This window comes from Bufo gargarizans, chromosome 3 (assembly GCF_014858855.1).
Source record: "Bufo gargarizans isolate SCDJY-AF-19 chromosome 3, ASM1485885v1, whole genome shotgun sequence".
NCBI lineage: Eukaryota > Metazoa > Chordata > Amphibia > Anura > Bufonidae > Bufo > Bufo gargarizans.
The window spans coordinates 424293323-424310067 of record NC_058082.1 but is presented as its reverse complement, the minus strand read 5'-3'; the positions used below and the strand labels follow the sequence as shown (position 1 = coordinate 424310067).

Here is a 16745-nt window from a genome sequence, read left to right as displayed (position 1 = left end):
GCCCCCGTCCTCATTATAGTCAATGGGGATGGAGCGGCGGTCTGGCGGCACGACAAAATAGCGGCAGGACGGATCCTACAGGGTAAACAGCCTGTTGGATCCGTCCTGCCGCTAGTGTGAAAGTACCCTTAGGAGCAAAGCTAAAGTTTAGACGGCAAAATTCGAATTAAGAATTCATCCCCAGGTAGCTCTAATTCCTTGAACAGGTGTTCAAAAAAACCCCTTCCCATTTCATGCTGTCAGCAATGGCACTTATAATTTATATCTTATTCCTTTATTTTGTATCCAAAGAACTTTAAAAGTAGCTTAGAGAAGATCTTCCACTGGTCTTGACATTACAATATAAGTACCTGGCAGTATATAGGGCATGATCAGTAGATGTCCATGCGTTTAGTTTTTTTCAGATGCGCTGCTCCGTTCCCTCGGTTCTCTTTTGCCGGCTTGTATGCTAATTAATAGTCGGTACATGGAGGAGGAGACAGCCGTTTTTCTGAAGGAGCATCTCCTTCGCCCTCGCTGTGAGCTGCCCAATCTCAGCGAAGGTGAGCGTCTCCTCCTCCCTGTACCGATGCTATTAATTAGCCTACAGGACGGTAAAGAGAACGGGAGGGCACAGCGGGAGAACGGAGCAGCGCATCTCAAAAACAAAAAGTGCACTGACATCTACTCATCATGCCCTACACTGCCAGGTACTAGTATTGTAATGTCAGGACCAGTGGAAGGTCCTCTTTAACAATATTATTATCGTAAAAACCTTAGTCCACTTGACTTTCCAAACATCCGTGTGTCTTGTAGTGGTAAGTAGACTTTGTGCTCTGCTCAGCGTTGTCTTCTCAGGGTACATTCTCACTAGTGACAGGGAGCTCCAGCACCATCTATTTAATGTTTCCAGGGCATGCCGTCTTTCTCATCATCATTATGTCAGCTGCTTCATTTAAATACCTTTTGTATACAGCACATGATATTCATTGCAAAATGTCATCTCTCCATAAAAACCTGAGGATATTTAGCAGTAGCACTATAATTTTGACTCTATTTTATAAAAATACATTTAAATTGCAGGGGTCATTTAGCCCTTTTGGATTCAGCGTCTCAAGATGCTGAATCCAAAATGCTTCTCTCTTCCTTGTTCTCTACATATTCCAATATCTGCCACCCTAAATCACTAACATTATGATGTCAGGGCTGCACCACCCATGAGGTGAGGCAATCAGGAGGCACCAGGTAAAGGCGGAAGAGCCATGGGCAATGAGCGGTTCCATTGTAGAAACGCTCATATCTACATATTCAACTGCATAGCTGTACTCAGGGCATGGGAGTGATGTCTCCCTGGCCCACCATTACCTCTAATAGGCTATAGTCCTAGTTCCTGTAGCCTATCAGAGGCCGGTGTCATCATTATCGCTCCGCCTTAGTCGGGCTGCATAGACCTCAGGGCATAGACTAGAAGAGGTCTGTGCCTTGCACTCTATGGCTGACAGCAGAATAGAGATAAATATTTGAGTTTATTATTTTTATTTGGCAGCATGCTGTTGGGCCACAGTGGGTGGGAGTTATTTTGTAATTGGAGAAAGCTCTATGGGGACATTACAGCTGTAAAAAGGAGCATTTTTGTACTGGCACACATTATAAGGGGGCCACTGTGGGGACATTCGTTGTACTGGGGGCACTAAAAGGGGGTAGTTTTTTGTACTAACACACGTTATAAGGGAGCATTTTTGTACTGGCACACATTGCAAGGGGGGAATTATTTTACTGGCAAACATTATAAGGGGTCATTTTTTGTAATGCCACACATAAGGGGGTATTTTTTGTACAGGCACACATTATAGCAGGGATTATTACTACTGGGGGCACTATGGGGGCATCATTACTTCTGGGGGCAAAATGAGGGACAGTATTACTATTGGGTGAACTTTTACCACATAGTGCACTCTGGCAGAGAATTATTACTATTGGTGGGACTTTTGGGAGGACTTTTACATTGGGAGTCACCCTGGATTAAGGGTGCTGACTTAAGGGTCCATTCACACGTCCGCAATTTCATTCTGCATTTTGCGGAACGGAATTGCGGACCCATTCATTTCTATGGGGCAGCACAATGGTCCGCAATTCCGATCCCCCCAAAAAATAGAACATGTCCTATTCTTGTCCACAATTGCGGACAAGAATAGGCATTTTCTATTAAGTGCCGGCGATGGGCGGTCCGTAAAATGCGGAACGCACATCGCCGATGCCAGTGTTTTGCAGATCCACGTGTGAATGGACCTTTATACCGGAGTATATGATGTATGAGCTGTATAATACAGTATATACTGTATTATATGTTCAATCTGATTTTAGTGTATAGGCTACTATATAACGTGTTCATATGATATAGACCCAGTATTATAAATGCTATATTAATATTGTATATGACCTGTATGTGATGTATAACCTGTATAGATGTATAAAATTGTGTAGAATAGAATTGGTATGGCTAGTATACAATTTGTGTATATGGTATTATATAGTGTAAGACCTTCAGTATAGTCTTATTCAAGATGTATTATCTGTGTATAAACAATATATATCATGTATAATGGGTGAAAGTTTTTTTTTTAAAGTCCTACACTTTTTTGTATAGCTACCATTTGTAATATAGCCTTTAGAGAGAATGTCATGTGTGCCTTATGTATATGGCCAATTATAGCTCAAATCTTCTGATTCCATATCCAGGTGCCCTACGCATTCCCACCGTTTCATTCTCTGTAACGGAGCAGAACGTTACAGCTCTGGCCGAGCTTGGAGCATACATTAGAAGAGGTATAGTATATCTGCCATCTGGAGTGTTCATGTAACTAAATATTACAAGTGGATGAGTAGTGATATCCTCTCCTAGTATGCTACTACCAGGTCCTGCTGACATGTAGAATAGTATTTCCACAAATCCTTTCTAATTAGTTACGTATGTTTTCATTGCTGTTTTTGTGTAGCAGTTAGTGTGGATGATAAGTACAGTGCATTTCGAAAGTCTTCAGACTTTAAGAAATGTCTGCAAATTTATTAAAAATGAAAAACTAAAATTTTTCATGGACATAAGTATTCAGACTCTTTGCTATGACACTTGAAATTTAGCTCTGGGGCCTCCTCTTTTCTTTATCATCTTTGAGACAGGATTGTGTAAAAGGCACAAGAGCGCAAATAAGTCCCCAAGAGCACAGCAGCATTCCTAATTCTTAAATGGAAGAAGTTTGTAAGAACCAGGACTCTTCCTAGAGCTGGCCTCCCCACCAAACTAAGTAATTGAGGGAAAGGGGCCTTGGAAAGAGAGGTGACCAAGAACCCAACGGTTGAGCTCCAAAGATTCTGTGTGCAGATGAAAAAAACTTCCAGAAGGTCAACCATGACTGCAGCACTCCACCAATCGCAGAGTTGTAGAGGGAAGTGCATGTGAGCTGTCATATCACCACCCCAGCTGACGTGTAGCAGGGAGCGTGCCCTGCCAGATTTAAATAACCTGGCGGTGGATCGCTTAGCAGTTAAGCTGAGTAGCCCCTGCTGAGGGTCATCCCCTAGAAGACGAGCAACCTTGACTAAGTAACCCTTTATCCCCATAGACAACAAGCAATTAAGCCCTACATAAAGTATTATGCATTTCCCTGCCTCATTCCCTGTAACCAAGATAACACAGGAGTTAAAGAGGACCTTCCAAGGACAACTGTGAATGTCATTTAGTGGCCCAGCCAGTGCCCTGACTTGAAAGTCTCTGGGGAGACCTGAAAATGGCCGTCTATCGAGAGCCCCCTTCAGCCTGACAGACCTTTAGAGTAACTGTGAAGTACAGCAGAAAATCCCCCAAACCAGTTGTGCAAACCTTGTGGGGTCGTAATCACTGCCAAAGGTGCTTCACCTAAATACTGAGTAAAGGGTCTGAATACTTATGTCAATGCAAGATTTTTGTTCTTCCTTTTTAATAAATTAGCAAGGATTTTGATTATTATTATTCTGTTTTCACTTTCCTATTATGGGGTATTGAGTGCAGAATGATGGGGGGAATTATTAACTTTTAATATTTTAGCACAAGGCTGCAACTTAAAAAGTGAAAGGTTCTGAAGACTTTCTAATAGTTATAGAAGTAACCACTGTCCCGTATACATTATCACGGCAGGTTCCTTTCACAGGTTTGGCAGAACATTTTACTACCTCTCGCATGTTTATAGTAGGACACATTCCTGAAGTCCAGTAGCCAGTTCATTTAGAGGTTTGCTGCCTTGTGCGCTTTTATTCTACAGATGTTTATAGAATAACTTTATTAATGGGCCTCTGAAAAAGTCCTCTGAATTAGCTGTCTCCTAAAGTGACAGTATTTTGTTCATTCCCGAGTCAGTGACTTTCTGATTCATGGACCAAGCATATAGTGAAATAATTTGACAAAAAAATTGGACACGTTAAATAAAAGGTAAATGAGTATGCCTATGTTGACATTCCACAGGATATGGCATAAATGAGAAAGAGGTCCCAGTGGGGTCCTCTTATGCTGCCATGAATGGAGAGGTCCTTCTGACCTTGTTTACGGACTTTGGGATTAGGAAGGCGTATTTGTAGCGTGCTCAAGCACCGCTGTAGGAAATCTAGCTATACATGCCGTAATACTGGATGGATGAATAAAGGAGATATTGATTAATTGCAATCCTACATTGAGTTCCTTGGCCATTCTTTCTAATAGATTATAGGTAGTATCCTACCACAGAGCACCAGCATTATTGGCTAGAGTGCTAACCAGGAATTACACAATCAGTGGAGAGGTGGCCAGGCTATGTGGCTATCTTCGTTCACCTCTATGAGAGTTTTTAAAATAGTCCCGTAAGCCTGCTTGGCTGTTGTCAGAAGCCCCATAAGATTGAATTAAGAAAGCTGCACATGCGCAGCCATTGCTCTATTCACAGCTGTGTGAGATGAAGCCAAGATACAGTATGTCCAGGTCTCACCACTGGAACTTGCTCCTATTAGACGCTTATGGCATATCCTGTGGATATGCTATAAATATCCAAATGGGAAAACACATTTAATCATGGCATATTGTGCTCAGATTTGAGACGTCTTAAGATTTTCCTCTACTTACAGAGTTATTAAGGTTAGTAAATAGGGGCATGGCCTCCTGAGCTCAGCACAATTAACTTATTTTAGGCCCATTCACTTAAATGGGATTGAGCTGCACAGAGGTCATGTGACTTACTGACGTGATGTTACAGGGCAAAAAAGAGGTTGCAGTGCTCGCTCAACCGTCATGTTCTCTTCCAGCAGCTAATAAGTTCTGGATCCCGCCAATCAGATATCAATAACCTTTTCTAAGGATAGGTCATCAAAACTCCTGGAAAACCCATTTAATAAAGTTTGGGGGAAGGGCATAAACCTTGCTCAATCCCCATATAGCCCCTACAGTGCCAACATGCACATTCCAATAAATGTACACTGCTCAGCACTGTCCATCTAGATGGAAGAGGAATTTATTCAGGGCTGCATGCTATAACATTGCAGTCAAAAAGTAATTCAAAACTTCTGGGCGTCTTTGTGTTTTTAAAATTCACGTGGCATGTTTGAAAATTGGAGGGGGAGCCTAAAAGGAGGGCATGGCCTCCAGCAGCAATACAAATATACTCGTAGCTAGTGTAGATTTAATTTCCTGGCGCATGGACAGGCAAAGATGTGACAAATTCATTAATAAACCTGTGCCTCCATACTTTGGACTAAGACTAGCATACAAAATTCCAGTCTTAGTAAATTCCCCCAGTACCCCCTGCCCCCCCCCCCAAAAAAAAAAAATATTTAAAAAATATTACTGGTAATTAGATAGTTTTAGTTAGTTCGCTAGAGTACTGGCAGTTAGCTAGAAGTAGTTTAGGCGTTTGAAAAAACAAAACATAAACTAAAATATATATAAAATTAGCCGTAGTTAGTTAGCCTCAGTACTGGCAGTTAGATAGAAATAGTTCTGAGTAGTGTTAGGGTAAGAGGTTTGAAAAAAAAAATTATAAAAAAAAATATACAAGAATATATACAGTTGCAAGAAAAAGTATGTGAACCCTTTGGAATGATATGGATTTCTGCACAAATCTGTCATAAAATGTGATCTGATCTTCATCTAAGTCACAATAGATAATCACAGTCTGCTTAAACTAATAACACACAAATAATTAAATGTTATCATGTTTTTATTGAACACACCATGTAAACATTCACAGTGTAGGTGGAAAAAGTATGTGAACCCCTAGACTAATGAGATCTCCAAGAGCTAATTGGAGTGAGGTCTCAGCAAACTGGAGTCCAATCAATTATGATATTGGAGGTGCTGGTTACAACCCTGCCCTATAAAAACACACACCAGTTCTGGGTTTGCTTTTCACAAGAAGCATTGCCTGATGTTAATGATGCCTCGCACAAAAGATTTCTTAGAAGACCTACGATTAAGAATTGTTGACTTGCATAAAGCTGGAAAGGGTTATAAAAGTATCTCCAAAAGCCTTGCTGTTCATCAGTCCACAGGAAGACATATTGTCTATAAATGGAGAACGTTCACCCTAGGAGTGGCCGTCCTGTAAAGATGACTGCAAGAGCATAGCACAGACTGCTCAATGAGGTGAAGAAGAATCCTAAAGTGTCAGCTAAAGACTTAAAAAAGTCTCTGGCATATGCTAACATCCCTGTTAGTGAAGCTACCATACGTAAAAAAACACTAAACAAGAATGGATTTCATGGTAGGATACCAGAGAGGAAGTCACCGCTGTCCAAAAGAAACATTGCTGCACGTTTACAGTTTACACAAGAGCACCTGGATGTTCCACAGCAGTACTGGTAAAATATTCTGTGGACAGATGAAACCAAAGTTGAGTTGTTTGGAAGAAACACACAACACTATGTGTGGAGAAAAAGAGGCACAGCACACTAAAATCAAAACCTCATCCCAACTGTGAAGTATGGTGGTGGGGGCATCATGGTTTTGAAGTATGGTGGTGGGGGCATCATGGTTTGGGGCTGCTTTGCTGCGTCAGGGCCTGGACGGATTGCTATCATCGAAGGAATAATGAATTCCCAAGTTTATCAAGAAATTTTGCAGGAGAACTTAAAGAGGACCTTTCACTAGTATATAAACGAAAAACTAACTCTATCTGTGGGCAGAGCGGCACCCAGGGGTCCCCCTGCACTTACTAGTATGCCTGGGCGCCGCTCCGTTCGCCCGGTATAGGCTCCGGTGTCTCAGCTCCGTCTGTTGTATTGGACTGATTTTTTGTAGGAGGCGTGTCCCTTGCTGCAGCACTGGCCAATCGCAGCGCACAGCTCATAATATAGTTCGTAGCAATCTCATAATATTAGTTGCACATACTTGTGGCGTCCCACGCAGGGGCGGACACAGACAGCAGAGTTCCCCTGTGCAAAGAATGTGCCCGAGCACCCTCCTCTCCAAGCCAAGTTCTCAACATAACCAATTCCATCCTAACATTACTTATAGCAATACAAAACATACAGTGTCACTGTCATTTTGTAGTAAAAAGATCACAGAGAGGCACGGAGCATGTTACTGCTCAGTGTCTCTGCTGTCCAGAGCGGGGCTTGGCTCTCTTTCACGCAGCGGATTACCCGCACAGCATCAGCTCGTGTGAAAGAGCCTGAAGCCCAATGCATGGCTACACTCACCCAGTCCTAATAAAATCTGGTCCTACCGCATCCAGTGCGTCACTGGCGTCGGCGTGATGTCCGCTGGATCCAGAACAAGGTCCCTGTGGTGATAGAGAAAAATAATAATCACATAAGGAAAGGATGGTGACTGCCCCTGTGAAATCACCAGCAGGGGGCGCTGTGCTGGCCTTTAAGACTGCCAATGTACAGCAGGGTAATCTAGTGCTACTATACAGTACTAATGCCCAAATTGTGGCCCCTAACAGTGATTAAGCCGTCAAAATAGTTATGTCCTCCTTGTGGTCCCTCACAGCAGTTATACCCAGTTATGTGCCCCCTTACAGTCGTTATGCCCAAATATGTGCCCCTCACAGTAGTTATGCCCAGATATGTGCCTCCTCACAGTCATTATGCCAGATATGTGTCCCTCTCCCAGTCGTTATGCCCAGATATGTGCCCCTCACAGTAGTTATGCCTATATATCTGTGCCCCATCACAGTAGTTATGCCTATATATCTGTGCCCCATCACAGTAGTTGTTATACCCAGATATGTGCCCCTCACAGTGGTTATGCTCCAATTGATCGCTCTGGTTCTCGCGAGATGAGCAGTTACCTTTCTTTCATATAATATGTAATCCAGATTCAAAGTCGCAGGCTGAATGTCGCAATAAATCTTCGATCTTTCTATCACTGAAATCGAAGTTTGCCTTACTTTCGTGAATTGCTATGAATAGTTTGCCGTTGGTAAATTCGATCACTAGGGAGTCTTCATTCGTGCTCTCAAAAATATATTTTCATCGGTATCTTTCAGCAGTGCATAAACCATAGATCCCAGACGCATTTTGAAATAGATCCCTATTTCTTCCTCAGTGGGTTTATTCATACTGAAGTCCAAGTCCTTATATATAACTGTCTATTGATTTCTAGGGCGGATCCCATCAAATTAAGGAAGGGCATGGAGAAGTGGAATGGTAGATCCTAAATAGCTTTTTTCTCTATAATGCGGTATTGCGGCAATGATGTGTCTTTGCTGCGTTTTTTCGGGTACACATGCGTTTTTTGGTAAATAATTGCTAAATATAGTGGCAATGACAGCCTATGTTTTCAAATCACTTTCCCACTTTTAAATTTAAAAAATACAGTCCTATATATATGTAAAATAAAATACAATTGTATATAGTACACATAATATATGATAAAATATATGAATAAAATATATAAAATAAGTTGCTAAGTGCACAATATTAAAAAAAGCTGTAAACTTTTAGATCTAAGATGAAATCCCAGATGAATTCCCAAATATACCAGATAAAATATCAGATGGTATATATGGGGGTTTGCCTATCACCAAGGGGACATCCCAGTGCTGATAAACAGCCAAACGTGGGATATCCCATCAGTTAGGGTCACTCCACCCAATTAATTTTTTTTTTCAAAAGTATCTAAAAAAAAGTTTACAGCTTTTTAAATATTATGCACTTATTTTATATATTTTATTTTATAAGATCATCAGTTTAAACAAAGTGCAGACTGTGATTGTCTATTGTTGTGACTTAGATGAAGATCACATTTTATGACCAATTTGCGCAGAAATAGTTATCATTCCAAAGGGTTCACATACTTTTTCTTGCAAATATAAATAAATATATATATCTACAGTACAGACCAAAAGTTTGGACACACCTTCTCATTCAAAGAGTTTTCTTAATTTTCATGACTATCAAAATTGTAGATTCACACAGAAGGCATCAAAACTATGAATTAACACATGTGGAATTATATACATAACAAAAAATCGTGAAACAACTGAAAATATGTCATATTCTAGGTTCTTCAAAGTAACCACCTTTTGCTTTGATTACTGCTTTGCACACTCTTGGCATTCTCTTGATGAGCTTAAAGAGGTAGTCACCTGAAATGGTTTTCACTTCACAGGTGTGCCCTGTCAGGTTTAATAAGTGGGATTTCTTGCCTTATAAATGGGGTTGGGACCATCAGTTGCGTTGTGGAGAAGTCAGGTGGATACACAGCTGATAGTCCTACTGAATAGACTGTTAGAATTTGTATTATGGCAAGAAAAAAGCAGCTAGGTAAAGAAAAACGAGTGGCCATCATTACTTTAAGAAATGAAGGTCAGTCAGTCCGAAAAATTGGGAAAACTTTGAAAGTGTCCCCAATTGCAGTCACAAAAACCATCAAGCGCTACAAAGAAACTGGCTCACATGCGGACCGCCCCAGGAAAGGAAGACCAAGAGTCACCTCTGCTGTGGAGGATAAGTTCATCCGAGTCACCAGCCTCAGAAATCGCAGGTTACCAGCAGCTCAGATTAGAGACCAGGTCAATGCCACACAGAGTTCTAGCAGCAGACACATCTCTAGAACAACTGTTAAGAGGACACTGTGTAAATCAGGCCTTCATGGTAGAATATCTGCTAGGAAACCACTGCTAAGGACAGGCAACAAGCAGAAGAGACTTGTTTGGGCAAAAGAACACAAGGAATGGACATTAGACCAGTGGAAATCTGTGCTTTGGCCTGATGAGTCCAAATTTGAGATTTTTGGTTCCAACCACCGTGTCTTTGTGCGACGCAGAAAAGGTGAACGCATGGACTCTACATGCCTGGTTCCCACCGTGAAGCATGGATGAGGAGGTGCAATGGTGTGGGGGTGCTTTGCTGGTGACTTATTCAAAATTGAAGGCATACTGAACCAGCATGGCTACCACAGCATCTTGCAGCGGCATGCTATTCCATCCGGTTTGCGTTTAGTTGGACCATCATTTATTTTTCAACAGGACAATGACCCCAAACACACCTCCAGGCTGTGTAAGGGCTATTTGACCATGAAGGAGAGTGATGGGGTGCGGCGCCAGATGACCTGGCCTCCACAGTCACCGGACCTGAACCCAATCAAGATGGTTTAGGGTAAGCTGGACCACAGAGTGAAGGCAAAAGGGCCAAAAAGTGCTAAGCATCTCTGGGAACTCCTTCAAGACTGTTGGAAGACCATTTCAGGTGACTACATCTTGAAGCTCATCAAGAGAATGCCAAGAGTGTGCAAAGCATGGCAGACATTTCAAAATTTTGGGGCATCATTCTAAATATGGGTCTCATAAAAAAAACACTATGAGATCTTATTGGTCGTCTGATGTCTTGTATGATACCCCCATGTACAGGGAAGTAAAGACAAGACAGTGATTTGAGACAATCCTGCTATTTCTGCATTTCACTGACAACACACAGTGCCCCCCATGTGATGATCCCAGCCATGACAGGCTTTATAAAATTAGGCCCCTTATATTTTATTTAAATGAAAAGTTTAGAGAGGCGTACACCCCAGAAATAAATATAGTCATGGACGAGTCACTTGTCCTTTTTTTAAAGGCAGGCTTCAATTTCGCCAATATTTGCCAAGGAAGAGGGCACGATTTGGTCTAAAAGCTCTGTGAGAGCCGATCTGGCTACACCTATACATTTAGAGTTTATGAAGGCAAACATAACCAGTTTTGCCCTCCTGAATGCCCCCCTTCCCTCAATGTGGCAGGTAAAATAGTGTGGGATCGTTTGCACCCCCTTTTAGATAAGGGGTACCACTTGTACTTTGACAATTATTACACCAGCGTACCCCTTTTCAGGTGCCTTTCAGTCAGAAAGAGAGTGGCATGTGGCACCATACACCACAAACAGAGGCCTACCCAAGCCTTTTGTGATAAAAAAAAATTGAAGTCTGGGGACATGGGGACATCTTACTTGTAAATTATTGAGACATCTGGATGACATCAATACATCCAGACAGTAGCAACCCTGTTCCTGTGCGCAGCACAAATACCACTGTCTGTAAGCCTGTCTGCATACAGGATTACAATAAATATATGGGTGGGGTTGACCTTGCAGACCAAATGCTGCAGCCCTATAGCGCGGTCTGGAAATCCTGCATGATATAAGAAACTTGCAGCCCACCTTAGGCAAGTAGCCCTGTATAATTCTTTTGTCATGTTCCAAAAAGCAGGGAACCAAGGAACACATCTTGATTTTCAAGAACAAATCATTAAAAATGTAATATTTGGAGAGCAACACCAGGATAGCAGTGGGGTACAAATATTGAGCTGAGTGTACCTTATTGTAGTTATTTTAAAACATAACTTTTATTTTATCGATATTTAGAATATTGTGACACTTATACTAAAACAATGCTGGTGTTGCACTGTTTTCTTGGAAGGATGTCGGGCGTAGCAAACAGCTCTAGTCTATTTGTTCAGGCGGCAAATTATTGAAGGGGTCGCTTTCAAAACAGTGTTTCAGCAGGTTGCTCGGACTAGGTTCTATCCCTACATAAACTAGTCGTGGTGAGTTGGGAGAACCCTAACAGGCTGTATTGCGGGCACCCGCCCTAAAAAGGGCGACCCACAGCCGCTGGAACCTCGGATCTATTGCTGCTAAAACCCCGACAATAAGTTCTTCCTCTGAAATGTCCGACGCGTTTCACCACTGGGAGTAGTGGTTCTTCAGGGACACAAAAAGAAACGCCGGGGCGCCTGGTGCAGTGGCAGCGCTCCCGCACGTGTATAAAGGCAGTGGCAACTAACTGATACAAAAGTGTCTCCTTTTATGGCGTCTCAACCCCGCCCATCTATTTTATTAGCCTATGGGTACTCGCTGAGCGCTTGTTCAACACCCCCCCCACTGATGCGTCATATCATCCAGGACATGAGCGCACATTCATTGGGCCATTACCTTATGTCTTGCCCAATCAGCAGCGCTCGTTGGTGGGTGGCGGCTCAGTTGCTATGGGGATCTAACACCGTGTCCCCGGCAGGTCCTGGCAGCTTAAATGTAGTGAACACTTAGTTCATACGCCTGCAGAAACAGGCATAGAGATAAGCAATCGGTTGCTATGATTATGTGTGATCTGTAAAGTGCAATTACAGCGCTCACTAACGGATCTCACATACAAACCATTTCAATAGAATCATCGATTTTAAAAGTGCTTAGACCATGCAGGGTTTAAGGTCCTTGCATTTCTTGTATGTATGTAGGCTATGTGTTGCCAATCTACAAAATATATTTGAAAAGTGACATATATTATCAAGTTAGCATTATGATGCTACAACTTAGATAGTGAGTGCAGATTATGGAGTATTACGAGACCAAATTAGGTCGAAATTATGTCTTCACAGCATCCCAGTCAATCAGAATGGGGTGCTTTGGAACTCCGGCATATAGTCTATCACATATTTTACGATTATGGCAACTGATTACAAAAAAGGTTTAAATGAAATAAATTCATTCAGGCCTTGCGGTGTCACAGAATTTAATTTGTATGTCCATTTTGTTTCGGCCCGTAGGATCATCTTGTCCCAATCACCACCTCTCTTGTGTTTAGGGACATGTTGTAATCCCATGGATTTCAGGCAGTTGGTATTGCCTCCATGATGCTGTACAATGTGGTGTGCTACTGATGTGTCTTTCATTTAGTATATCATTCACATGGTCCCTTATTCATCTCCTAAACTCACGTTTTGTCTTGCCCACATAGTCTAGTGGGCAAGTACATTGGGCCAGATACACTACCCCAGTGGTGAGACAATTTATGAAATCTTTGCGTAGGATTTCATCGGGATAGCCCCTCTCCCTAAATCTGACTCTCAAGTCTGCTGCCTGTTTTTTGAATTTTTTCATTGTTGAACAATTCCCCCGAATTCTGAAGTACTGGCCCTTGGGAATTCCCTTACGTAGAGGGAATGGGTGGGCACTGTCCCAGCGGAGAAGGCTGTTACCAGCAGACTTGAGAGTCAGATTTAGGGAGAGGGGCTATCCCGATGAAATCCTACGCACGGCTTACGAAACTGCGTGCAGCGTGAAGCGGGACCAACTCCTCATCCCTAAAAAACAGAGACCAAATAGTATTATAGATCAGAACAATATTCGGATTATTGGCACCTTTGACAGTGGACACCAGGCAATAAAAAAATGTCCCATCTAGACACTGGGATATCCTGAAAGTGGACCCAGATCTAGATAAGGTTCTAGGATCATACCCACAAATCACTTTTAGAAAGGGGCGCAGTTTGAGAGACAGACTGGTTAATAGCCAATTTTCAACCACCAGAGAGAACAGGCAATTGGCTCTCTAGAAAGCCCATGGGCACATTTAAATGTGGCAGCTGCACAGCATGTGGTCAAATCAAAAAAGAAAAATCATTCACATGCTCCTCTAACAATAAAGAATATTACATTAAAGATTTCATAAATTGTCTCACCACTGGGGTAGTGTATCTGGCCCAATGTACTTGCCCACTAGACTATGTGGGCAAGACAAAACGTAAGTTTAGGAGACGAATAAGGGACCATGTGAATAATATACTAAATGAAAAAGACACATCAGTACCACGCCACATTGTACAGTATCATGGAGGCAATACCAACTGCCTGAAATTCATGGGATTACAACATGTCCCTAAACTCAAGAGAGGTGGTGATTGGGACAACATGATCCTACGGGCCGAAACAAAATGGACATACAAATTAAATTCTGTGACACCGCAAGGCCTGAATGAACTTATTTAATATAAACCTTTTTGTAATCAGTTGCCATAATCGTAAAATATGTGATAGACTATATGCCGGAGTTCCAAAGCACCCCATTCTGATTGACTGGGATGCTGTGAAGACATAATTTCGACCTAATTTGGTCTCATAATACTCCATAATCTGCACTCACTATCTAAGTTGTAGCATCATAATGCTCACTTGATAATATATGTCACTTTTCAAATATATTTTGTAGATTGGCAACACATAGCCTACATACATACAAGAAATGCACTTGTGACCTGCAAGGACCTTAAATCCTGCATGGTTCAAATACACTTTGACCTGCAAGGACCTTAAACCCTGCATTGTCTAAGCACTTTTAAAATCTATGATTCTATTGAAATGGTTTGTATGTGAGATCTGTTAGTGAGCGCTGTAATTGCACTTTACAGATCACACATAATCATAGCAACCGATTGCTTATCTTTATGCCCGTTTCTGCAGACGTATGAACTAAGTGTTCTCTACATTTAAGCTGCCAGGACCTGCCAGGGACGCGGTGTTAGATCCCCATAGCAATTTAGCCGCCACCCACCAAAGTCACTTCCGAGTTGGGACAAAGCGCTGCTGATTGGGCAAGACATAAGGTAATGGCCCAATGAATGTGCGCTCATGTCCTGGATGATATGACGCATCAGTGGGGGGGGTGTTGAACAAGTGCTCAGCGAGTACCCATAGGCTAATCAAATAGATGAGCGGGGTTGAGACGCCATAAAAGGAGACACTTTTGTATCAGTTAGTTGCCACTGCCTTTATACACGTGCGGGAGCGCTGCCACTGCACCAGGCGTTTCTTTTTGTGTCCCTGAAGAACCACTACTTCTAGTAGTGAAACGCGTCGGACATTTCAGAGGAAGAACTTATTGTCAGGGTTTTAGCAGCAATAGATCCGAGGTTCCAGCAGCTGTGGGTCGCCCTTTTTAGGGCGGGTGCCCGCAATACAGCCTGTTAGGGTTCTCCCAACTCACCACGACTAGTTTATGTAGGGATAGAACCTAGGCCGAGCAACCCGCTGAAACATTGTTTTGAAAGCGACCCCTTCGATAATTTGCCGACTGAACAAATAGACTAGAGCTGTTTTCTACGCCCGACATCCTTCCAAGAAAGCAGTGCAACACCAGCATTGTTTTAGTATAAGTGTCACAATATTCTAAATATCGATAAAATAAAAGTTATGTTTTAAAATAACTACAATAAGGTACACTCAGCTCAATATTTATATTTAAAGACACCTTTGAGTAATTATACACTGGGCCACGACTACCGACTTCCTGACCCTGAGTATTCTTTATTATTATTGATAGCAGTGGGATAGCATCATCTAGTCATGCCAGCAGAATTATCCCAGGGCAACATTTCCCATCAGAGGTGCCCACTACTTCGAAAAAAAAAGCAGAGCCCAAAAGAGATGTAGGGTCTGTTACAAGAATGGGATATGGCAGGATACCATATATCAATGTGACACCTGTCCAGATAAGCCTGGACTTTGCATTAAGCTTTTTTTCCACATTCACCAAACTTTACTAGATTATTAATTTAATCAATTTAATTTTTTTAACTTTTATGCACTTTTGACCATTTTTTATTTATTATGCAATTCACTGTTTAACACTCCGCATTACATTATATTATTAGTCAATTATAATTTGGAAAATTAAAAAAACTACACAATGTTCAAATAAATACTCACTACACCCCTAGATGAATACTTTAGGAGGTGTAGTTTCCAAAATGGGGTCACACTTTGAGGTACCTCAGGGTAACTTCAAATGTGACACAGCGTCTGAAAATTATTCTAGTGAAATCTGCCCTCCAAAAGCTATATTGTGCTCCATCTGTTCTAAGCTGCCGTACGCCCATGCAGCAGTCGAAAACCACATATGGGGTGTTGTCGTATTCAGGAGATAATGGGCAACAAATTTTGTGGTGACTTTCTCCTGTTACCCTTTGTGACAATGAAAAACTTGGGCCTAAAGCTGACATTTTTCAGTAAAATATGTGATTTTTCTTTTTTACAGCCATTGTTTTCTAAATTCTATAAAAAGCATATTGGGCCAAAGTGCTCACTACTCCCCTTGGAAAATTCCCTGGGGGGTGTAGTTTCCGAAATGGGGTCACTTTTTCAGGGTTTCCACTGTGGGATACCTCAGGGTACTTTCAAATGCGACACAGCACCTGAAAATGATTCCAGTGAAATCTGCTCTCCAAAAGCCATATTGTGCTCATTCTCTTCTAAGCGCTGCCATGCGCCCATACAGCAGTTGACAATCACATATGTGGTGTTATTGTAAACTGAAGAATCAGGGTAATAGATATTGAGTTTAGTTTGGCTGTTAACCCTTGCTGTGTTACAGGAAGAATCTGCAAAAAATTTGAAATTTTGAAAAGTCATCTTCATTTCCTTCAATTCTTGTGGAGCACCTAAAGGGTTAACAAACTTTGTAACATCAATTTTGAATAAATTGAGGAGTGTAGTTTCTAAATTGGAGTCATTTT

General features: G+C 41.8%; 1 protein-coding gene across 4 annotated transcripts in view; it reads left to right on the top strand.

The window, feature by feature from the left end:
* Positions 1-16745, top strand: part of LOC122933447 (N-fatty-acyl-amino acid synthase/hydrolase PM20D1-like) — a 146598-nt gene that overhangs the window by 13674 nt on the left and 116179 nt on the right. For 3 of the 4 annotated variants that reach the window (XM_044288446.1, XM_044288444.1, XM_044288447.1), the window contains exon 2: positions 2719-2805. The exons of the other annotated variant lie outside the window; for it this stretch is intronic. In XM_044288446.1, coding sequence (XP_044144381.1) covers positions 2719-2805 — 87 coding nt within the window. The remainder of the gene's footprint in view (positions 1-2718; positions 2806-16745) is intronic. 4 annotated transcript variants of the gene reach the window in all.